The sequence below is a fragment of the Eleutherodactylus coqui genome, chromosome 9 (genome assembly GCF_035609145.1).
Source record: "Eleutherodactylus coqui strain aEleCoq1 chromosome 9, aEleCoq1.hap1, whole genome shotgun sequence".
Lineage (NCBI taxonomy): Eukaryota > Metazoa > Chordata > Amphibia > Anura > Eleutherodactylidae > Eleutherodactylus > Eleutherodactylus coqui.
This window is the reverse complement of record NC_089845.1, coordinates 19,112,437-19,137,189: the sequence shown is the minus strand read 5'-3', so window position 1 is coordinate 19,137,189 and position 24,753 is coordinate 19,112,437. Positions and strand designations below refer to the sequence as shown.

Below are 24,753 nucleotides of genomic sequence, written 5' to 3'. Positions count from 1 at the left end.
AGATGGCTTTAGGGGGAATCGGCTTTATTTGTATCTCCGGTAATGTCTATAGGAGTCCATTATGGTGCGGTGGAAGTGGGCTATTTGCTTAATAGGATTCTGTCCTCTATGAAAACCATGGAGTGCATGTCCGCTAAGTAATACTAATGGCTGCCGTCGTCCGAGCTGATCTATGGAAGCGATCCCAGCCAGTATCCCAATGCGGAGAACATGGAATAGTGTAGGCCAACAAACTGCCACGACCCTCCGAAGAACTAATAGAGGCCGGCCGCACACAACTGGACCGGAATGACACATTCCATGATTGTACGATTTGCGGTAATACGCAGATCAATTAAATACATGGGATTACATAATTCTGTTCATATTAACGGGTCGGAATTGCATAATCTCGCAGAAAACGAAACATGCTCTATTTTACTGCAGAATCCGCGACCATAGAGCCCCTTGTTCTCTATGGTCGCGGATATGCCCGTAGCCCAATTACATTGCATATCAGCTGCGGGTACCCGCATCATCTCTAAGTGGCGGTGCGGGAAATAGAAACAAAAAAAACTGCATTGCTTAGGATGGCCTGCGTGCATACGAGGTCATATGCAATACAATTACGCTCCGTAAGCACAGTCACTGGCTGGGTGCCAGAATCCTCTGCAGACCTCCTGCTTGCAGAATCTAATCTGGTCGCGTGAGCCCGGCCATAGTTGGGTAAATTTCTCTGTCTTTATTGGTAATAGCATCTTAAAAAACGCGCTTCAAAGAAACACAATGCTTCCTCATCAGTAGTGCCGACGACATGAAATTCCTGCAGGCATGTCCAGCATCGGCTCTGCCTGCTAACAGTGTCCGGGCACTACTGCTCAAGAAGCATCGCGTTGCTTTGAAACGCGTTTTTTAAGCTGATAATACCAATAAAAACAGAGGAATTTATCCAACTATATTTGTGTACGTTCTTCAAAGGATTGTGCCTTATTTCCCGTTTTTGGTCTACACCAATCCAGGCCACAAGACACGCCACCAGGTCGCGGCCACAAGACACGCCACCAGGTCGCGGCCACAAGACACGCCACCAGGTCGCGGCCACAAGACACGCCACCAGGTCGCGGCCACAAGACACGCCACCAGGTCGCGGCCACAAGACACGCCACCAGGTCGCGGCCACAAGGTCAAGGCCGCAATATACGCAACCAGGTCAAGGTCACAAGACATCCGACCAGGTCAAGGTTGTCCTGAAACAAGTTGAAAGAATCTCATCAGCGCTGCCAACTGTGATAAACTCTTATCAGCGGTGCAGAATGTTATCACTCAATTCTAGAAAATTAGAATTGAGCGATGATCGACTCGTGCACGAAAACTGCACAATGCACGTGCATATAGACAAAAGATGGCTTTGAGCAAATTTTGAGCGAGAATTGTTGTGTCTAAATGGGCCTTAATGCAGACAACAGCGGCTTTACTGGTGAGATAGAGTTCCTTAGCCAATCAGATGACAAGTAGATTTGCTTACTTGGCACTCGTGAACAGACAATTCACTATTACAACATCAGATTTCCAAACAGGTTTGCTATGAAGAGGGCAAACAAGCGCTCACATTCTAACAGAAAGGCTGCAGGAAGTTATGCCGGTCTTACTTAAATGTAAATCTTGGTCTGTTCCCATATTGTGGACCAGATTAACATACAAGCGTGACCAGCATTTTGCAAGCCAGTCACAATGTAGACATTGATGTGGATCGGAGCCCACAGAAGGATATAGCGAAATTAGTGGAAGGTAATCAAGGAGAAGTCGACTCAGCAATCAGCAAGATTCCAGCTCTACTTTATCAGAGGTTGTTTGGAAAATGAATGCAGCCCAGCTGGACTGAAACCGCGCGCAATCAGAACAAAATGTTGTCATCAGATCAGCACGGCGGCGGCGGGTCTGTGAGCGGAAACAAGGATGAAATAGGAGCTTAAATAATGGTTTTCACAGTTATAGAGTAGACTGAAAGTCGCTTTCATGAACACTGAGACCTCACCAATACTCCAGCTCTTCACCCAGTCCAGATCTCCTGTGATCTGATGATTTGCAACATTACCCCTTACTATATATACTGGCCATCTTCTTTAGGGTTAATTTACGCGGGCAAGTGCGATATTAAGCCGAGAAAATCTAACTAATATTGTAAAATTGTATCTCTGGGTGTAAGCACCGTGCATTAAAATTTTTTTAAAGTCGCATCGCACTTGAATGTAAATCGGATGGCAAGTGAGTGCAATTTTTTTTTTCCTAAAGATACCATAACCACAAACAGGACACCCAGCAGCTTTTCAATCTCGCAGTACCGCTCATGTGAATAAACACATTGAAGTCAATTTGCTATTAACAAACACGAGTTTCGTCTATACCGCCATTGGATGGAACGCATGCGCGATACTCGCCAGTGTGATTACACCTCTAGCTCACCATGCAGTTTTGGGTTGTCATTTCAAAGGGGTTTCACTAACTTCTGCCAGGTGTTCTTCGACCTTTTAACTGCTAGACAGTTTTCAGGCTCCCCGCCTTGCATTTTTTTTAATGGTACCAATTAATGTAACACACACACACACACACACACACACACAGTGGAGTCGCATTATTCCCACTACCAGTTAATATCCAGAGTAACCGCCGTGTGCCGCACGGACAGCAGCTAGACGGCCCGGGAGTGACACGGCAAGTTGCTGGTAGGTTGTCTCCGGTATCTGGAGTCCTGCTGACTGCATCCCACAGAGGCTGGATGGAGCGTGGGGAGGATCCACCGAGCCAACAAGATCAAGGTGGTTCAAGCCTGGGGAGTTAGGGGGCCGGGAAGCACTTAGTGGTTGGAAGTGCACAACCAAGACTTCCGTCGGACATTTCTAGCCATGTGACATGTCGAATTGTCTTGCTGGAAGGTCCCATCTGCCAGGGAGAAGACAAACATGTATGAGTGTATGTGATCTGCAAGGATGAATTCATAGATCGGCTCAGAGTGCCTTCCACATGGATGAGCAGTCCAGAGAATGCCACAAAAATAAATTCCCCAGACCGTAACGCTGCCACCACCAGCCTGCGTTTTTCCGGCAATGGTTGCAGGGTGTTTGTTCTCTGTTTCTCGCCCGACACTCCAACGTCCATCTGTTCATTGAAGCAGGAGATGTGACTCATTAGAGAAGGCAAGCTTTTGCCAATTCCAATACTGCTGTGCATATTGAAGCCTTTTCTTCCAATGTGCCTTGGGTGTAGGTGCAGTGCCAGTCCAAAGTCCCTTTGCGCTCTGGATCAGATTCTCATTACAAATATCTCTGTACTTTGCACCATTCAGCTGTCCATCCACCCTCACCGGTCTCCATCCCAACCGCTGAAAAACATCCCCACAGCATGGTGCCGCCACCACCATGATCCATGTAGTGATGGTATTGGGCGGGTGATGAGTGGCGCCAAGTTTCAAACAGACATAACACTTAAAACTGAGGTCAAAATATTCAATTATGGTTCCATCAGAGCAGAGAATCGTGTTTGTTTCTCACAGTCTGAGGGTCCTTTAGTTGCTTTCTGGTAACTCCAGGCGGCTTTCCTGTGTCTTATACTGAGGAGGCTTCTTTCTGGACCCTTCGCCATAAAGCCCAGATTGGTGGAGGGCTGTAGTGATGATTGACCTTCTGGAAGTTTCTCCCATCTGCACACAGGATCTTTGTGCCAGAGTGACCGTTGGATTCTTGGTCACCTCTTTTATCAAGGCCCTTCTCCCCCAATTACTTAGTTTGGGTCGGTAGCTCTAGGAAGAGTTCTGGTTCTTCCAACTTTTTCTATTTAAGAACTATGGAGGCCGTTGGGCTCTTGGGAACTTTCAAGGCAGCAGGCATTTTTTTTGTAACCTTCTCCAGATCTGTGCCTCCACATAATCCTGTTCTCCTGATGGCTTGGTTTGGGCTCAGATATGCATTGTGAGCGGTAAGATCTTATACAGACAGGAGGGGGGGGGAGGTCTTTTAATATGTCCAATCAACTGAATTGACCCCAGGTGACTCCAATCAAGATGTAGGAGCATCTCAGAGATGATGAAGAGAAATGGGAGGCCCCCAGAGCTGAATTCCAAGTGTCATTCCAAACGGTCTAAATACTTATGTCAATGCAAAATGCTAGTTCTGTTGTCACTTTGTCATTATGGAGTGCTGATAGCAGAATGATGGGGAAATATTTTTCTTCTTTTTATTTTATATGCACAACATAACAAAACGTAAAAAAAAGTGAAAAAAGCTCTGTAGACTTTCTAAATGCATTGTATCTGCAAACGTTTTAGAACACCGAGTACAAGAAAAGAAAGGCTCCTGCAAATGGCTAAATTAGATTTTTGTATAGAGCCATAATAGGGCTGTCATAGAGATGCCCGAGGCCTTTACTGTACTCCTGCATGCCAGAAACGCCATAGAGAAGCATCTCGAGCTCTTTTATCTTGTCCGATTCTTCTGGAATCCCATATTATGGCATCTTTCTGTACACACCATCTGGTGGCATTTGTACAGTCATTCACGGTGCCCCGGTAGTTCAGTACTCATGAGATGTACGGTCACCAACTCTTTACCGGCTCCATTTACTGGGCGGTGCTGTAGGTGTGTGAAAAAAACAGGGGTAAACCCAAGAGATTCTATCAGCTGTAGGCCTCATGCACATGGCAAACGCGGATTCCGCACATGGAAGACCTGCGAGTTGAGCGGAAATTATTTGTAAATGCTTGCTGGCAATCGCAGATAATCCACATAGGGAAAACAGATATTTTTGGTATAACTTACCGTAAAATCTCTTTCTCGTCGCGTTCATTGGGGGCCACAGCCTAGACCATGGGATATAGCCACTGCCCTAGGAGGCGACACTAAGCAAAAAAGTGTTAGCTCCTCCCTACCTGGCTATATCCCCCCTGCAGGCACTCAGCTAATTAGTCTGTCTGCAAGCAGTAGGAAGCCAGTGGGAGTAAGATTATACATATTATGTTTTATACATACCAAAAACTCTTGGCACAATTTTCTGCCGAACCATGACCGAAGAACAGAAAGTTCCAGCAACCGCCTAAATAAACAAGGGGTGGGTGCTGTGGCCCCCAATGAACGCGACGAGAAAGAGATTTTACGGTAAGTTATACCAAAAATATCTGTTTCTCGTCCGTATCATTGGGGGCCACAGCCTAGACCATGGGACGTCCACAAGCAGTCCCGAAAACAATATATTGGGTGGGCATTCAAAGTTCGGCTGTGCGGTCAACGACCGCCACCTGCAAGATCTTCCGGCCAAGAGCGGCGTCAGATGATGCAGCTGTGTGGACCTTATAAGATTTTGAGAACATATGTAAGGAAGTCCAGGTGGCTGCCTTACCCTCCTGAAGGGCTGAGGCTCCGTGACGGACTGCCCGGTAAGCCCCTACCGCCCGTGTGGAATGGGCCGTAACCCGAAATGGCGGCGAGCGCCATGAGGTGCGATACGTCTCTGTTATCAGGGACCTTATCCATTTGGATAGGGTGACTTGAGGCTGCCAAGCCCCTTCGGGTCCCCTCCGGAATAACGAAGAGGGTGTCGGTCCTACGAAGCGCCTTTGTACTTTTCACATAGATCCTCAGCGCCCTTACTATGTCCAGGTGGTGCAGCATTTTTTCCTCTTTGTGTACTGGATCTGGACAAAAAGAAGGCAAGACAATTTTCTTCATTAGTATGAAACTGTGATACCACCCTTGGTAGAAACTCGGGTGATGGCCTCAGCACCACTTTGTCCTGGTGGACGGTCATATATGGCGCCTGCATAGCCAAAGCCGCCAGCTCCGAGACCCTACGGATTGCCGTAATGGCGACGAGGAATACCACCTTCCAGGTCAGTAGTCGCATAGAAATCTCCTTCAGCGGCTCGAACGGCTGGCCCGTCATAGTGTCTAACACGAAATTAAGGTCCCAAGTTTGGACCGGGGGTTTAAACGGGGGTGTCGTATGGGCGACTCCTTGCAGGAATGTACGTACTGCCATCCTCTTTGCGATTGGTTTTTGGAACAGTACCGTTAATGCCGACACCTGTCCCCTTAACGAGCCTACCCTCAATCCTACCTCGAGGCCTGATTGTAAGGATGCAAGAATTCTGGCCACCGACAATTGCATCGGTTGTACCCGCCCCTCCTCACACAGGTGAAGAAGCGCTTCTCAGACTCTATAATAAACTGCCGATGAGGCTGGTTTTCTGGCCCGTATCATAGTCTGGATAACCTTCTCCGAATAACCTTTCCTCCTCCACACCTCGGTCTCAACGGCCAACCCGTCAAATGTAGAGACTTGGAATTTGGGTGTAGAAAAAAAGGCCCCTGGGATAGCAGGTCTCTTTGCTCTGGAGGATGCCACGGTGTGTCGAACAGTATTTCTATGATGGTCGCGTACCAGCTTCTTCTTGGCCAGTCTGGTGCTATTAATACTGCTGATCATCCTTCCTGCTTGATTTTCCCTAGGATCCTCGGTATGAGAGGAATGGGTGGAAATACGTATAGGAGCTTGTACTCCTCCCACGAAATGGTTAGCGCATTCGTTGCCGCTGCTTGTGGATCCCGTGCTCGGGACATAAACAGGCGTAGCCTGTAATTTAGTCGGGACGCCCTGAGGTGCACGTCTGGCGTGCCCCACTTCCGGCATATCGTCCGAAATACTTCTGGGTGCAGCCCCCAATCGCCGGGATCCACTGTTTCTCGGCTTAGGTAATTCGCCACCCAGTTTTCTCTATTCCGGGAATGTAGACTGCGGAAATCGAGCTCAGATGCTTCTCCGCCCACGTTAGTATGCCTGCTACCTCGCTCATTACCGACACGCTCCGTGTTCCTCCTTGTCGGTTGACATAGGCCACCGCTATGGTGTTGTTCATCTGAATGCGTACATTTTTTCTCTTGGGATTGGGCCCGAAGTGTCGGAGAGTCAAGTAGATGGCCCGCAACTCTAGGATGTTTATATGTAGCCTTGTCTCTTTTTGAGACCACTCCTTGAACAGACTGATCCCCTAGTGTTCCGCCCCAACCTGAAAGGCTGGCGTCCGTCGTCACTACTGTCCAGCGACTTGGGCCCAAAGGCCATCCCGCCTGAAGCCTCCCAGGTTCCAGCCACCACTTCAGTGACCTTTGGACTTGAGGGGTTATCTGGATTCGCTGTTCCAGGGTCATCCGGAACCCATTCCGGCGTGACAATATCAAGTGTTGTAGTTTCCTTGACTGGAAACTGGGCGAACGGAACCGCCTCGAATGCTGCCACCATCTGGCCCAGGATAGCCATGCAGTGTCTGAGGGTTAACGGTTTCCCCTGTATTAGGGACCGGACCCCCTGCCGGAGCTTGTCTACCTTTGCTTGAGGTAGCCGGACCTGGTGCTGGCTGGCATCGAATATCATGCCCAAAACTCCAAGTGTTGTGTCGGTATTAGGCATGATTTTTCACGGTTCACTATCCAGCCGAATTCTTCTAGCATCTTCATCGTGACGTGTACGCTTTTGATGTTGCCGTCCCACGACGGTGCCTTTATTAGTATATCGTCCAGGTATGGAATGGCTGATATACCTTCCGCATGGAGTGGCGCCATCACTGCTGCTAGTACCTTCGTAAAGACCCTTGGAGAGGTAGACAGGCCGAATGGCAGCGCCGTAAACTGAAAATACCTTCCCTGTGTTTCGAAACGAAGGAATTTTTGATGCGTTTCCCGAATCGGGATATGGAGATAAGCGTCCTTGATATCTATTGAAGACAGAAATTCGCCCGGTTGCATGGAGGTTATCACGGACTTGATTGACTCTATCCGGAAATGTTTTGTTCTGATGAATTGGTTCAACCTCCTTAAATCCAGCACCGGCCTCACTCTGCCGTCCTTTTTGGGTACAAGAAAAAGATTCAAATAGAACCCTTGCCTCTCTTGTGCCTCCGGTATCGGTTTCACAACCCCCTGTGCCAGAAGGTTCCGCACTGCCTGCTGTAGGTTGGCTACTCCTTCCGGGGCGGTAGGCACTCTGGACCTGCAGAATGAATTCCGTGGGGGAGTCGTGAATTCGATTGCGTAACCGGATGTCACAATTTCCTGCACCCACTTGTTACTCACGCGCCTCCCCCATGTCTCTCGCAATTGGGAGAGCCTGCCCCCCCCACCCTGGTGACACTGGGTGGGGGTAGCATCTCATGCCGCGCTCTTTTGATCCCGCTGTTTTAGATATTCCGGGTCGGGATCGCCATGTTTGCCTTGTTTTAAAAGAGGGGCCCCTCTTTGCGTCTGTCGGGGTTCTTGTAGACTGGGACCACTGCCCTGACCCTGGGCGGGATGAAAAAGACGCCGAAAGGATCTAAAACAAAGAACGGTTTCCTTTTTAGTGGAACCTTCTCCTTTCTTGCCGGCATTTGTGGTAACGACGTGCTCTTGCTGCCTGTAGCGCCCTTTACCATGTCATCCAGTTTAGGTCCAAACAGCCTGTTTCCTTCGAATGGCCATTTTGTTAGGGCCATCTTGGATGCTGTATCTGCTGACCAGCTTTTTTCAGCCAGAGAGTTCACCTTGCCATCACCGATGCAGCGGATGGCCGGGCACCGAACTTGGCTGCGTCTAGTTCTGCTGTGCATACAAATTTGTTTGCCTGTATGACGTTGTCTGTCAGTTCGAGCAACTCATTTGGTGGAGCGCCTGCTACACTGTCTCTCCGTAGCTGCTTGGCCCAGGCTATGGATGCCTTGCTGACCCATGCGGTCGCAAAAATCGGCTGTAAGGTGGTGCCTGTGGCTTAAAACGCGGTTTTGCCCACGCATCCAGCTTCCTGTCTTGAGGATTAGCCAGCATTGCTACCTTGGCTGTTGGCAGTGCTGTGCTTCTAGACAGTCACGACACTGGCGGGTCAACTACCGGAGGTACCGCCCAACCCCTTTTTCAGGCCCCCTGGGAATGGGTATGTACTTTCCCAAGTCTTCCCGGGTTGCCTAAATTTCTTATCCGGGTTCTGCCATCCGTTATTAAGAACCTCCGAAAAATCCGGATGGTCTGGGAAGACCTGTCGTGATCTCCTTCTGCCGTCTAAATGACACCGCGGAAGGAGGCGTCTGCACTGTTTCCTCCATTACTTGGAGGGTTTCTCTTATGGATATTACCAGGCCGTACATTAGGCTGGCTAGGCGCGACACCTGTTCCTCGTCTAGTTCCAAAACTGACGAGCCTGCAGAGTGGTCGTAGTCTTCAGACCCACTGCCCTTGCCTGCCGTTTGGGCCGTGTCCTGGGGCGCCCATGCGCAAGATGCTCGAGGGGACTCATCGCGAGCCCGGGCTGGTCTCGCAGAATACCGGGACCGTGAAAAAATGCCTTGATCTATGATAAGTATGCACGGACTCCCTGGACCATGAGAGCCCTGAGAGTCCCTGGATCGTCTGGACTTTGAGGGTCCAGACGACCTCCCGGTGTGGCGCGATCTATGGGGAGTGTCCTCGCTGCTAAGGGACCTCCTCCTTTTGTGTGTCCTCTCTCGTGCATATTCCGAGGAGGACGCGTCTGAGCTGGGCTCTAACCGGCGTAAAATCGCCGCAGAGGATATGGCCAAGCCAGAAACGGCAGCGGCCAGGGACCTCCCCCGTTGGGGTTCGGGCCCTGGCTCCACAGGGGCGGCGGGGGGCACCGGGGACCCTGGGGCTGCGCGCACCGCGGCACATCTAGTGCAGCGGGGGGTCGACTTGACCGCAAGCGAACTTACTGCTGCAGGTAGTGCAAGCGTAATGCTTCACCCTCCCCTTGGCCGGGCTGGAACCCTCTGATCTAGGGTCAGACATGGCAACAGAAAACAATTCCCAGGTAGCGGGAAAGCTAAGTACCGTTACAGGAATGCCTGCAGGGGGGATGGGGAGGGCGAGGGGAGAACACCGCAAAGTGCTGCCTTGGGCAGGGCTTACCCGGTCTAGCAGCTGTTTCTGCGGTTCCCCCGGTCCAGCTGGAGCCTCTGGTCCTGACGCTTGGGTGCTGTCGGAAGTCGACGCTGGTGTACCATACGATCTCGCGGCGTTGGTGACCCGGCAGGTGCTGTGGCAGGGACTGCTGCGGAGTTGCTACTGCTGCTGGTGCCCGAGACAGGAGGTGCTGCTGCTGTCCGGGTGCTTTCTCCGTTGCAGAAAGAAACTGCAGAGGGAAACTGCAGGACTGCAGGGCTGAACGGCTGGAAGGCTGCTGTGTGCTTCAGGCGAGCTGCAGGTGCTGGGCTCAGAGGTGTAGACCAATGAAGTGTCCCAGAGCGCGGCCATTCCTCTGTCCGGCGGTCTTTTTACACTCACCCCGGTCGGAGGGGGCGTGGCCTGCCCCGGAAGCGTCCCCGCGACCCGGAAGTGACGCTTTCCGGCCGTGACGACGGTGCTCCGCCCCCCGGAGCGCCGTGCCCGGAAGTGGCCTGCCGGCCAGCGTCCCGGCGTCCTGCGACACGCAAGCTTCTATCCCTGGCCGGGAGAGCTGCCGCTGCCTTCGCTGCTGCTATCGCCGCTGCCATCGCCGCTGCCCCCGCCGCTGCCGCTGCCCCCGCCGTTGCCACCGCCGACGTCCTGATGCTCCTTAAGGTATGCGTTCAAAGTTCGGCTGTGCGGTCTGTCCGTGTGGCGCCGGAATGCTCCATAGTCCCAAGCGGGGGTGTCTTTGTCCTGGGAGCCACAGCCTGCCCTTGCGTCGACTACTCCAGCAGTGCTGCCCCCTACGCGTCACCGTCAGACAGTGCGCTACTCCAGGGAGGGGGAGCCCTATGGCTGGCGGGTAACCGACTCAGATGCGCATTGCATGGTCGGGCCCCTTTTTCTTCTCTGGGTGAGACGCCGCAGTAGTGGTGGAGACACCCCCTGCCTGCGTCTCCCCCGGGAGGCCAGTAGAGCCAGGGAAAAGCCCCGACTCCCCGGATTCCCGCGAATAGCTCTTTCCATGTCTGCCTCCTAGCAGACACTAAGCTAAAGACTAATTAGCTGAGTGCCTGCAGGGGGGATATAGCCAGGTAGGGAGGAGCTAACACTTTTTTGCTTAGTGTCGCCTCCTAGGGCAGTGGCTATATCCCATGGTCTAGGCTGTGGCCCCCAATGATACGGACGAGAAAAAAAACGCAAGCCCAAAGTGACTGCCTTACCCCTCCTCCCCACCTCCCTGCTTAGTCTCCAAGCAATCAGAGAGGTAATCTGCCAACAAATACACAATGCATCCGCAATTGAATTGTGGATCGTTTGCTTTCAAAGAGCTCAATGGAGCCCATCCGTGCGGAGTCCGCGGTAAAATGGAGCATGCTGCCATTTCTTTTCCGCACAAATACGCAAAAGAAATCCGCATGTGTGCATTGGGGTGCGAATGCTCCATGCTTTCCTATGGCAGCTTGAACTGCGGATCTCCTTCATAGGAAAGGTGATAAAATTCTAATTGGTGGGGGTCTCAATGCTGAGACTTCCACCCATCCTAAGAATGGGGATGCCCATGTACTCTCGCAGCACCCCCCCAATGAGGAGGTGCTCAAATGGAGCAGCGGCTGCGGGCTTCCACTACATTCATTTCTAATGGGACTGCCAGAGAAGGACAAGCAATGGCGATTTACGGCAGACTCAATAAGGTAATATAAAGAAATCGGATAAATATTCAATAAAAAAGGCACAAAACTTTTTCAGGATTCACACTTCTGTAAATACTCACTAAGAAATTAGTCGGTGGAGACACGGTTATCCTGTAGTGGAAAAGCCGTCCTGCGTTGTTGGTCATCGGGCGGCACGATTTGATCATCTGCAAGAGACAAAAATAAGGTGCGGTCCATTTAACACAAACTAATCCAAACAGAAAGGGCGACGACACACATCGCTACGTCTCAGTATGCTGAGGGAAGAAAGTAATCCGGCTTTAAGTAAGTTTTTGATATACATTGCTGTAGTTTTATAGTCTTAAGTCTGTATACAGAAATATGATAATCAGCCGCGCACCTACTATTAATTCCCTCCTAAGATCTTAAAGCACTTGAGACACATGGTTTAAGACAGGAGATTTGGATTAAAACCTCAGTAAAACAGACTGCCGCAGCCTGTTGCCATGGTTATTCTGAAATCATATGTCACTCTCTTACAGCTAGAGGGGCTAACCAATATTTCAGTTGAACCAAGATTTTAACATTTATGGAATGTACAAAAGGTGCGTCTGCTAAATAAATGCAGATTCAGTGTTGTGGCGGGGAGGATTCCTTAATGAGTCACATTAGCTTGCAGGATTTACATATGTAACAGTAGCTTTCTTTGCCGCTATTACAGCAGGATGTCTAATTGCTCGCACTGCCGTTGATGTTCTCCAATGTTAATGTTCCACTTTTTACATTGCATGCGCTAATAACAGCTAATGAACTCTTGCCATAGGCCCGTGGATGATCTGGGCTCGGAGGCACTAACTATACAGAAAGTAGCTTGTTCCTTCCAACAAGAGGACACAAGCTGAAGTGATCTATGTCAAGGAGTTAATGGAAAGTGTAAGGGATCCAGGCACTGGGATAATGTTCTCCAGCCTCTTCAGCTTATATCAAGCACCTACTTCTGCGGTAAGCAAGGCCCTTGTTCAACACCTTGGAAAGGGCCTAAGTGACACGGGGTTAGGATGACCCGGAGAACACATCGGTGACTATTAGATGAAAGTCGCTGTAACTTTAGGCTCCTTATACATGTAGCACACAGGTTTCATGTCATATACTGGTGAAGGACATAAAAGCCGTACAAGTGATCAGAGGAGTAATTAATGTATACTGCACAAATTGGTTACCAGTCCCTTACCTCCTCTCCGGGATAAATGCTGTGTCGGATTCCCGTCCGTCTGGCTTTGATGCTGCACTTACATAGGGGCCCGACATTCATCTAATGAAATGCAAACACAAAAACGTAGAACGTCAAAATATATCCTGAGTGTTTTAAAGACCTGTCCCATCCATCTTCTGATCAGCAGGGGGCGCTGGATTCCATTATAGCCACATCCCCTCCAATGCCATTTTCTTCTAGCCCCCACCCCCACCCATTCACATTCGCCCCCCTCCCAGGCACCCCTCCCATTCATTCAACTCAGCTCTAGTTTTGTCAAGCGGGTGGTCTAAATCACTAAAACTTAAAAGGTGTTATCGAGGATATACCAGGGTCAGAGCGGAAGCGGCCGCGCTAACCTGTGTAGTAGCCATCGCTTGTGATCTGCACCTGGCCACTAAACAGGCATCGAATGTGGCGGGCTTATGCTCCGACTCTGGTGGGCACTGCCTGGAAAACCCCTTTAATGACGGATGGTACATTTCATCGACACATAGTAGTAGAACCCGCGCACTCAGCAGAAGACTAGTGCCAGGCTACACATGCAGAGGCGTAACGTGAAGCTCCTGGGCCCCGATGCAAAACCTGTAACAGGGCCTCCATCTATAATGCTTTATTCATAGTACTGGGCTCCCTATATGGAGAAGAGAGGCCTTATGGGCCCCCTAAAGGTCCTGGGCCCGGGTGCAACCGCATCCCCTGCACCCTCTATAGTTACGCCCCTGTACACATGTAACAGGAGCCGTGGTGGATGGAGGCCTCGAACAATTAGAAGACCGTGTGGGATTCAGAAGAGACACAACCATGGAAGGTATGCAGCCCACCCTGCTGAGCAGAGGATGCGAGGGGTCGTCTTTACGAGCACATTTTATTGTCCTGAATTCCTCTAATATAAAGAAGAATCAAAGTTCAACGATGCTTTCGGAAAGACCGGTACATGCCCAACGCAAGAGGACGCACGGCCTCCTTACTCGCAGGCCCCGAGTTCGGTCTTATTTTCTGTGATACATGAGGCCGTTTCCACTACACAGCATTTAAAGGGGTGGTTGATATCAGCATCCTCAAATCATGACCCCCTTATCAATACATGTCTGAACTGGATTGCATTGTAGTGAAGTTCATGAAGACTGGCGATGCGGAGCTTTGCTATGCTTCGTACAGTTGGTCATTGTGTGGTGGCATCACTATTCTTTGAAGGCTCTTGGCTTCCTTAAGAGATCACTGCTGGATTTGCTATCTGCACACAGTTATAAACCACACGAGGTCGGATGGTTCTCTCGTCACAAGTGTGATAGCGCACCAGCTCCATTTACAGCGGAGTCAGGCTACGGCCGGTAACACACCACCGCATTTGGGCTACATTTCTGCATTTGTAATATGGAGGCATGTCCAGTCCTGCCGCAGGTCTCCTAACACCAACTCCGGGCATAGGAATCTATGATAATCGAAGTTTGGGTCCGGCCAGGACATTTATATTAACAAGACTAATACAAGGGGGACATAAGTACATCTAGTGACCAATTCTAGGGAGTTCTTCACATTGATTCAGTGATTTTAGTGTTTACACATATTCAGACCCCCTCAACAGATTTAGCGTTACGATTTATGGGTAAAAATCATGTGCCATGGGTTGGACAATCCAAATGCCAACGGTAGCACTGGCAGAATGCAAGTAGTTCTTGAGGACCACTATGGATGAGCATACAAAAGTGTATATTCACCTCCGTTCTTTAAAGTTCTGAAGGCATATAGCTTACAAAAACAGTAAAAACTAGAAGAACTCCCCTGCCGGCTCACCGATTTAATCCATTAGCCGGTGTGTTGACCGGCATCCGTGCCTTGCACTTCCCCGGTGATGCCCGTCACAGCCCCGATGCCTGGCAGCGACTTACATCATCTCACTAAATGTATTACATAGAAAATCACACAAGAAAGGTGTTTGTAACCTGCAGCTTTTCAACTATTTCCCAAGTGGAGCTCTTCTGAATCTGACAGCTATTGGCAAGATGAAAATGACATTTATACACTGCGCCAGCAACTTATTACTGAGCCTTCTCTGCTTTTGTAGGATTCTGACAAAATCTACAATATTCTTAAAAAGTTTCATATGCAACCAAGAACAAAAATTAATGGAGCGCCGCTAATATTGGAGCAGTTACCCTGGAGACGACGTCACGGAAAGAGTTAGAGGCTTGAAAAGGAATAGAAATAGGGGTCTACATATACCCTGGAGCCGGCAGCACTCTGTCTCTGGCATGTTAGCACAGCCCCAATATTTAACCCGTCCTCTGCTCATCACAGCCAACTACAAAGCTTTACAGCCTCGTTTCCCTTACATCCCCCATTTACCTACATGAGCTTTGCTAGATACAAACCCATACTGGCAGGTGTAGGATCTTCACCGCTTTGTGTCAATGAATGATGTCAGGTCTGATGGACTCTGAACAGTAGAGAAGTCCTACCTGACTAAATAGGAAGTGCATCTAATGGGAGCCGGTAGTCCCGCTACTCTTCCCTGCTCAACCACCAGGCATCAGACACAATGGTGAAGGAAAGTCAATGTTCTCTGAAGGTGATGGGACCCGACTCACAGCACTGACAGGAGCCCAGTGGCCAGTGCTTGTAATTACATGCAGACAGGAATGCTGGCCAACTGGACTTCTTGGCTGGATTGCACAATAAAAGTGATAAACTCCATTCTCTTCAACTCCCCCCCTTCCCATCTGTATGCCTTTATACGTAACATCCCCGCCCCGACTAAGTGGACGATGAGGAACTATCATCCCACTGAACGGTTTTTGCAAGAGTCCTCCAGCTTGTAGTGTAGAGCTCCATGCTGCAAGTACAGGAGGAAAACTGTTCAACATCTTGATTCAATTCCAATTGTAGAAATGACTTGGGGAAAAAGACACCATTTTTTTTTTCTTAAAAGGGCGTGCAGCTCGATGGCCGCAGCCTCTACGGACGCACAATTATTTCCTAAATTCTAGCCCCATTGCTGTATACAGTGATATATAGAAGCTGCAGTCAACGGCTGCAACATTTTTAATAAAACCCTATTGCAAAGCGGCTTCTCAGCTAAAAATACATGTAAGTGAAGACTCCGCCCCCTAAAGGTGTCCATAGTCGTTAGAGGTGTTCGTACTCATCAGCATCAAGGGGGATTTCATCTGAATTAACGTTCTAGTTGTGTGAGGGATCGTCTTCTTGCTGGACGTCTTGTAGTTTCTACTGCTACCATCTGGTAGTTCCCATGGCTTTTTATTACATTTTTTTTCTTGGAGACGGGGGTGACCAAACAAAAAAAGGCAATTGTGGCAGTGGGTTTTTTTTTTATGACGTTTACTGTGGGGAACAAATGTGTTACTTCAATTGATCAGAATTTTAAGGATTCAGCAATACCAGATATTAATAATTTAAAAAAAACGTGAAGGGTTTTTTTTTCTTTTAAACTCGTTATTTTTCATTTGCTAATTTTTCCTTTTTAAAGGGGTTGTCCCGCGCCGAAACGGGGGTTTTTTTTTTTCAACCCCCCCCCCCCCCCCCCCCCCGGTCGGCGCGAGACAACCCCGATGCAGGGACCTAAAGAAAGCTTACCGGAGCGCTTACCTGAATCCCCGCGCTCCGGTGACTTCTATACTTACCGGTGAAGATGGCCGCCGGGATCCTCTTCCTCCGTGGACCGCAGCTCTTCTGTGCGGTCCATTGCCGATTCCAGCCTCCTGATTGGCTGGAATCGGCACATGACGGGGCGGAGCTACACGGAGCCGGCATTCTGCACAAGCGGCTCCATTGAAGAGAGCAGAAGACCCGGACTGCGCAAGCGCGGCTAATTTGGCCATCGGAGGGCGAAAATTAGTCGGCTCCATGGGAACGAGGACGCTAGCAACGGAGCAGGTAAGTAAAAAACTTTTTATAACTTCTGTATGGCTCATAATTACTGCACAATGTACATTACAAAGTGCATTAATATGGCCATACAGAAGTGTATAGACCCACTTGCTGCCGCGGGACAACCCCTTTAAGTCCCTTGGACTTGCGATTGTTTGAACGCCCATATAGTATAATGCAATACTTTAGTAATGCATTATACTGCATTCTGACAGGCAGTTTAACAAGACGTGCCACAGGCACATCTTGATAGGCGAATCAGTCACAGCAGCCCTCGGGGCCTTCAGAAGCTTCCAGTCTGCTATGGTAACGGAACAGCACCTCGTTATCTCATCATGGAGGGTGGAGCCGTACGGGATCCCCGAACACCAATCGAGCCATTTAAATACCGCTGTTAGAATGGACAGCAGCATTTAAAGTGTTTACAGCCCTGATTAGCGTGAATGCTGATCGTGGTTGTTGCAGAAAGGTGTCATCTGTCCAAGATGGCTGGAACCCACCTAGTATGGAGTAGGATCGGCTTCAAAAAGCTGCTCCATACAACCCCGCAAGGCTAGGATATAACTGTACACTCTGGAGCGTGAAGGGGTTAATGTGTTTTGACTGAAGGTGAAATATTTGAAAAGGTGATATACAGCACGATATATACGATCATATTCTGGCCCAAATTCGTAGGTTTTCGGCTTTGATTTAATCTGCTGTGGCCAATTAGCTACAGGAAAGGCCTGTAATGTATGGTAAAGAATCCATGCCCCCTTTGTAGATGAAGAGCAGTCAGCCTACGCTCACATCTGCAATGTTAGTGGAGACATATCCCTTTTAACACGCCAGTGTTTTTGATGAATGTTGATGTGGATTAAAAAAAAAAAAAAAAAGCCTGAAAATCATTTCCCGGCTCATCCTATGGAGCGAGAAATGTACAATAGTTCTTACAACTACTGTCCTAATGTAACATAACTTCAGTCAACTCCTTGACCTTTTCATAAGCCATTTCTGCACTTTCGCCGGCTATCCAATGTCTTATGAGACGCGTGCGACCTAACAAGTATACAGACCTGTCCGGGGTCGTTATACCAGAGCTCTTCATGAAGACGATCGGGATGAGCCTTCTTTCTCTTTATTTCTGCGATCACATCAAAGACCTCGGAATCGGAGCTGCTGGAGCAGCTATCATCATCTGTATCACAGTCAGAGTCGCTGGAGCTCTCTGTCAACAGAGTGGAAGGCGTGAGTCACATCTAGAATAAAGCATCAACTTTACTACATCCTCGCCGAATCAAGGAAACCAATATCATTCGGGGAAGGAACCACGACAGTCGCACAGCTTTTCATTACACATCATATATTTTCTATGTCCTTTGTTATTCTCACAAGTCACAACAATGCCTAAATACTAAGTGATCATTTTTCCTCTCGTTTACTTCTATTCCCCACTGCAAACCTCTTCTTGTTCTTCATTGTACTTTTAAAAGGCCTTTATGTACCACAAATCACAGCAATACCAGTAAAAGGAGCAAAAAAAAGACACATATTTCAATTCATTATAATGCACCTGAATGGGCTGACTGCTAACTGATGGCGCCGCGGCCGTATTACACGCTTATTCTAGTGGAATCTCTTTGTGCAATTTTACTAATGTTATCCCTTAACAATAACAGCAATTACAAGGATACAGAACACTACCAGCCGTTCTCAGCCAGAGACCCACTGAGTCATATTAGGGCTTGGAGTTCCAGACAAAACATTGAAGGAATTGGGAAGAAAGTTTTTTTTTTTTAAACCTTGCTATCAGACCTAGGACTTAAAGTAAAATGCTACCCGCTGACACAGGGGCTGTGCTGGTGGTAATAGATATACTATTCTGAGCTTTCAGGCCAGACCGGCTTAATGACAATTTATAAAAGATATGTATTACAGTACTATTCTGACAATAAGACACAGTTTTCAGCGCCTTATCCTCCAGAGGCAGGGGGGTCTGATAAATCCAGATACCCCTGACCACTGCCTTAACGATCCTGCAGAGCACGGATAGACCATTGGGAGAAATATGGGCAATATATACTGCGGCTGCATAGTACGTGTCTAATAGCCTGGGGGTGTCTTACTAGTCTGAAAAATGTGGTACTTATTAACATCCCAAAAAGTTAGAACCATACTGCTAAATTCTAGAGGAAAGAAAAAGATCTCAAATTCTTAGTATAGGCTAAAGTCCTACGCTAGGCGAGACTTATTTTCTATATACAAGACTGGCTTCACAGTGCTTGTTCCGTCCTGTTTCCAGTCATCCATGTGGAGAACTGCATAGGAATAGAAACAAGGATGGCACCATAGGGGTGAATATGTGAGACAGAGACCTCTGAAGTCTCCATCTCATATACGTTCTGTCCCTGTCGGCCTTTCACGCTGGAGAGTAAAGCATTGAGCACTCCGGCTATCCAGATCCCATCCTGGTTTCCGTCCCCATGTAGGTTCTTGCATGGAGGAAAGAAACCAGGATGGAATCAATGCTGGAGAGGAAGGACGTAATCTGAAAGAAGCACAACTTCCACTAGGATTCTTCTTAAGGTCATACTTCTATCTGCTGGAGTCTTGCCTTATAATCTGACCACAGATTAAACAACACCTGCATGCAGTTTGGACAATCTCACTGCGTTCACATGCATCTGTTCTGGGTAATCCCAAAGAAGAACAAATAACACTATCCATACTGATAAGTTAAAGGGGTTAAATACTATTGATGACCTATCCTTGGGATAGGTCATCAATAGTTGATCAATGGGAGCTAGGCCTGCAGTTACAAGCGCCGGCCACAATAAGGAGGTCGGCACAGAGGTTTACGATCCGACCTCTGTGTATTTGGAGCGGAAGCCTCTGCGTGCCAACCTCCCATATGCTTGTAACTGCAGGCCCGGCTCCCATTGATTTCAATAAAAGCTGTGCCAGCAGTTACAAGCGCCGGCCACTACACAGAGGTAGTCACGGAGAGCTCCACTGCTTCTGCTCCAACCTCTGTGTTATTGCGCCCGCACAGCTGATTGGTCGGGGTCCCGATCAACAGACCCCGTCCAATCAACTATTGATAACCTATCCTGAGGATAGGTCATTAATAGTACTAAATTAAAGGGGTTTTCCAGTTAGCTTCCAATGAAACTGCCCCTAGTGCGCGTGTCTGAAATAGGGAAATAACATTGTGAGCGCCATTCAGGACAGAGAGTGATGTGAACATGACCATCTCTGTGCAGCGCTGCACATGGTGGTGCTATAGAAGTAACAAAGAAATACAAAATTACTATTTTATTCATTATATTACCATTTTACTCAAATATTCACAGACGACAGCGTTCAGCTCTTTTTGCTTGGATTCATACATGCTGTTTTTGAAATGCAGAAGTTGATACAAATTAAAAGTAGCGGGGAAAGCCTGGAAGTAGTCGCCCTACAGAGGAGGATAAATTCACAACTACGTCTGCTAGCCCCTTTTTTGTGTTTCGACAGAAGTGCTAGAACTGTCACATGATGGACACTCCAATATAGGAGAGAACGCAGAATAAGGCGGACATTCAAACTAACACCGGGGGGCGCCATAACAGCTAGACACAGAAGCATTTTTTTATTATTGCAGATGAAAACTTTTCTATTTTGCATGATGTATCGGAGATGTAATATTAACCTAGGGAACAAGCCTTTTCACACTTTAGTATCCACTACCACAGGGACGAACAACCTGTTCTGGTCTGAGGGACACATTGCTATACTGAGCCTCTCCCAAGGGCCACAAGGTATTGCAAACTGCAACATTTATGGTATATCCTAAGTATATGCCGCAATAAATCTTAGTTCGACTTCCAGGCCTCCCACCAATTGGCAGAATGGGGCCCCTTGTCTAACACCCTACCCCAGTAAGCACTCCAGAGAGGAGGAGACAATGCATGTGGTTCTCTCCATTGCAGATGATGGATGTCGAGGTAACGGCCTGGCATTTCATAAGACATATAAACTGGAGAGAGATGCTTTTATATACGATGGCTCTAATCCATATACTCATCTCTGGAGGGCGAAATGGGTCTAGAGACTTTATTCTCCTAATAAAGAGGGGACACATACATGACTACACAGTGCACTATTAGTACTTGTACTATTATATAGGGGACTCAGACATGGCTACACGGGGCACCCTTACAGTGTTTCCACAAAAAGAAAAACTACCCCTAAAGAGGCCCTACCCTGATTTTTAGGGGGAAGGGGGCCTGAAATATAAGCCCTATCCCGAAAATAAGTCTAAGCTACACTACATGAAAAATAATAATATATACCTAGCAGGCGGCCATCCGAGTCCCTCCCGCTGTTCCTCATAGTTCCTGCAGTTCTCAGCACCGACAGAACATTGCTTGTTGGTAATGGGGGTTTGAAAATCCCCGCCTCCAGCAAGCGATTGCTCTTAACCCTTTCCAATCCACTGTCTGACGTCTGAAGACATTCTGATTAAAGGCTGTACAGCTCCGATGTTGGAAGACATCCGGCAGGGTATTCTTACTGTATATTACTGGCCGCTCTGTTGTCGGGCGCCTCTCCAGCATGTCCCATACCGCAGTACTAGCTCTAGCCGGCAGATGGCGCCATTGTATAATGGCAGAAAGAGAAAGCCCCCTAGGAAACTCTGAATCCAAAATTGGATTGCAAAGAGTTAAATAGTTCTCAAGCGCTGCAGCTCAGCCAATCACTGTGACACTTGATGAACCAATCACAGCCATTCAATGCGAATTGAGTGACTGATTGGATCATCGAGTGCCGCGGTGCCCAAAAACGAATCACAGCAGTCGCTTGCTGGAGGCGTGATTTTCAAACCCTCGTTACCAGCAAGCGAAGTTCTGTTGGGGCTGAGAACTGCAAGCAAGCCTGCCCGGAACTCTGGAGACCAACAGGAGGGACCTGGACGGCACCTGCTAGGTAAGTATGATAAGATATCCCCGAAAATAAGACCCTGTGCCTCTTTGGGGGGCAGAAATTAGGCGGGGGTCTAATAGGCTGAGTAAGACCACTTTTCACACGACCGAAAAAATTGTGCGAGATTTGTACGTTGCGATACGCACAAATTTGAACCCCATTCTTTTGAATAGGGTCATATACATGAGCAATTTTTTTCCCACATCGCAGTGCAGAAAAAATAAATCAATAAAAAAAAATTTGAGGCAAGTCCTATCTTTGGGCGTTCCCTTACTCCGCCTCGCCCACTGTTTTCAATGGGGCCATTAAACACATTGCATGCCGTGCGAGGTACACGTGAGTGCGATGTGAGGTTTGCCATTGAAAACAATGGGAAGCAGTTGCCAATCCTACTTCCGATTGCTACTTCCCTGAAGTGAGACGTTTTTGACACAAAAACGCATCGCATCCTCAGGAAAAAAAAAAAAATTTTAAACGCACGTTCCCGAGCGCGATATCAGGTTGCGTTTCACAGCCATATATCGCACTCACCAATATGAAATTAGCCTTACATGAAAGACACAGAGGCCTTTGTCAGGCTTTCATTGGTACCTTGCAACAGCACTGCAGGGGTGTGGATTGATGACAGTAAGAGCCCCCTCCCTGTTATCTGCTCAAATGCTGCAGTTGCTATTGATTGTGGAAACTAAAGGGTTAAACAGCCAGGATCTGAGGTTTCTCTGCATCTGACGGTTAGAGCAGGAGCCTGGCTGTCAGTCAGCCAAGCGGCCTCCTTAAGGAGATGTATGGGTTTTAAAGCTGCACATTAGAGAAGTCACTTAAAGAGGTGTATTGGCTGTCACTAATGGGTTAAGTAGATGTGCGTGCACCTAAAAAGTCATTTATGCACATTTACCTCCTTCCCTTCCTGGGAGATGCGGTCAGGTAACAAAAGGCTATTATATGTGCATATATGAGGAAATTGCTGTTGTAATTTACTTGACCTAAAAATGACCAAAAGCGTTAGCAGGTATAAACAACAAGCATGAAGAACATCATAATACGTGCAGATTACTCCTAAATATCAGTGTATTACATAAGGACATCGGCATCTATTTGTGCATGCCACTACGAGGCAACTTGACCTTTAGAAATAATGACTTTTTAAGAAGGTGTTAGCGAGCGCATTATTAACAGCTCACGCATTTGTCAAAGTCTGAAGCCAGAATCTTCTTGCAACTAAATCACTCTGGACAGCAATCTCTGCTAATTACCGACGGCACAAGTATTGCGGTGTGATGGGCACACTGAAGCACCGGATGTGTTACCATCTAGAGATAGTAGAGTACTAGCTTCAAAAATACCCCATCCAGATTGCCAAGTACATACCATGTAAGAAAGTAATCCTCCTGCCAAGAATACTGACACCTTCTCAGAATCCACATGTCTACGGTGCCAGGCTCCGGAGAGAAATATCACAACAAACATTGGTAGGCACGGAGAGAAACACCTCCACAGATGGTGGCAGCGCCGCCTTAATAAAAATAGTAAGACCGAGATAACAAGCACACAGAACAAGAACGCTCTTCTTACCTAAATCCTCGTCTAATTTGGTCTTGGGTGGCTCCCACGCAGGCCGCGCAGCTCTCGCTTTTGATTGACGCTTGCCAAGTTCTTCTTCAAACTTGTCGTGCAAATCCCGTAACCTGCTTGTGCCAACCACCGTGGAATCGCCCTGCGGAAAACACCACCAGGATGACAACCGGGCACAGCTTACTGTTGATTTTCAAGAAGAGCTTGCTTACAAATAAGAACACATCAGTAAGAAAAGCAAGAACACTCAAGGTTTGGCGCAAGGATGGACGCCGTTCATCGACTTCCTCTAGCAAAGCGTTTGACCGAGTCTCTGGCCGGACGCACCGGGGACACAAAGCAGTCCGTAGCCGGAGCGAATTATTTAGCACTAAAAAGAAAGAGCGTCCGTACATTTTATTATTTAAAGGGGTGGTCTAAGATTTTTTTAAATTTTTTTTTGTTAAAAACCAGGTCCCCCGTGGTAAAAAAAAACTAACAAACCAACTAATACTCTCGTCTCCTGGCTCCTTGAAAGTCCCCTGTCGACACCTCCTGGTCTCCTCAGAGATGGGGCTCATCTCCACGGACGGATTTTGGCTGCAGAATCCGAAGCATGCTATGGAAAACCATTTCTTCATGCACACGAGCGGAAACCAATTGCAGTTAATGGTCCCAAATTTTAAGAAAACAATCGCAGCGTGCTACATTTTAGTGCAGTTCCCGCACAAAAGGACTTCAATTGAAGGGCATCATTCTGCGGGAAAGCAGATTAAAAAAAAACAACTGTTCTGTGCATGTGCGCTGCAGTACAGAAGAAAGACGACACGGACAGGTACGCAGGGTCGCCGGCCACGGAATCTGCACGTGCCGTGGACATGAGGCCATGAGCTTTAGCAGATAATCACAGCCCAGTACTCGATCACTGAACTCTGATTGGCTGCAGCAGCCTGTGACATCCCATACAGAGGCTGCTGCAGCCTGTAAACAGTATGTCACAGGGGAGACCAGCCGCTGCCTGTTAGTAGACTCGTAGGAGCTGGGAGGTGTATCAGCTGGTTATTTTTTTGCCATGGAGGTCCCCATTATAACAAAAAATGTTGTCTTGGACAATTCCTTTAATAATTTCTCACACACCAACATGGAGCCGACTATCTGCCAATACTATAACACCAAAAGTACTGAACACACAGGTGCCCTGCTCTTACATTACTTGGGCTACGGGCACACAAGGGTCACACCCAGAATGGGGAAAATCAGCAGGATTTATGTCTCCAGTCTGAATTTTCATTGACGACCCTGAAGTAGATCCAAATCGCTGCCACGGGTCTGAATAATGTTATGCAGGGTTATACACAAAGAAGGAGCAGATTTGGGGATGTAATCACATACAAACTACAAAAGAGAGGAACACAATCCACACCTCACCGAGAGGAGGCAGCTTTACAGTTTTTTATGACATACCAGTAAATTCCAGCTCCTGCCACATCACAGCGCCGGGCGCCTCTAACACGCTCCGCATCTTCATGAGATGTACGAGCGACCAGCGCTTTCCTGTTTGCAT

The 24,753-nt window shown here is 48.2% G+C and overlaps 1 protein-coding gene across 1 annotated transcript in view; it reads right to left on the bottom strand.

Moving 5' to 3' along the window:
* The window catches only part of DROSHA (drosha ribonuclease III), a 263,840-nt gene that overhangs the window by 217,648 nt on the left and 21,439 nt on the right, over positions 1–24,753 (bottom strand). Inside the window, exons 5-8 of the mRNA XM_066579186.1 lie at positions 23,211–23,352; positions 17,750–17,901; positions 12,783–12,863; positions 11,671–11,757 (exon numbers count right to left, since the gene is read on the bottom strand). Of these exons, the coding sequence (XP_066435283.1) occupies positions 11,671–11,757; positions 12,783–12,863; positions 17,750–17,901; positions 23,211–23,352 (462 nt within the window). The remainder of the gene's footprint in view (positions 1–11,670; positions 11,758–12,782; positions 12,864–17,749; positions 17,902–23,210; positions 23,353–24,753) is intronic.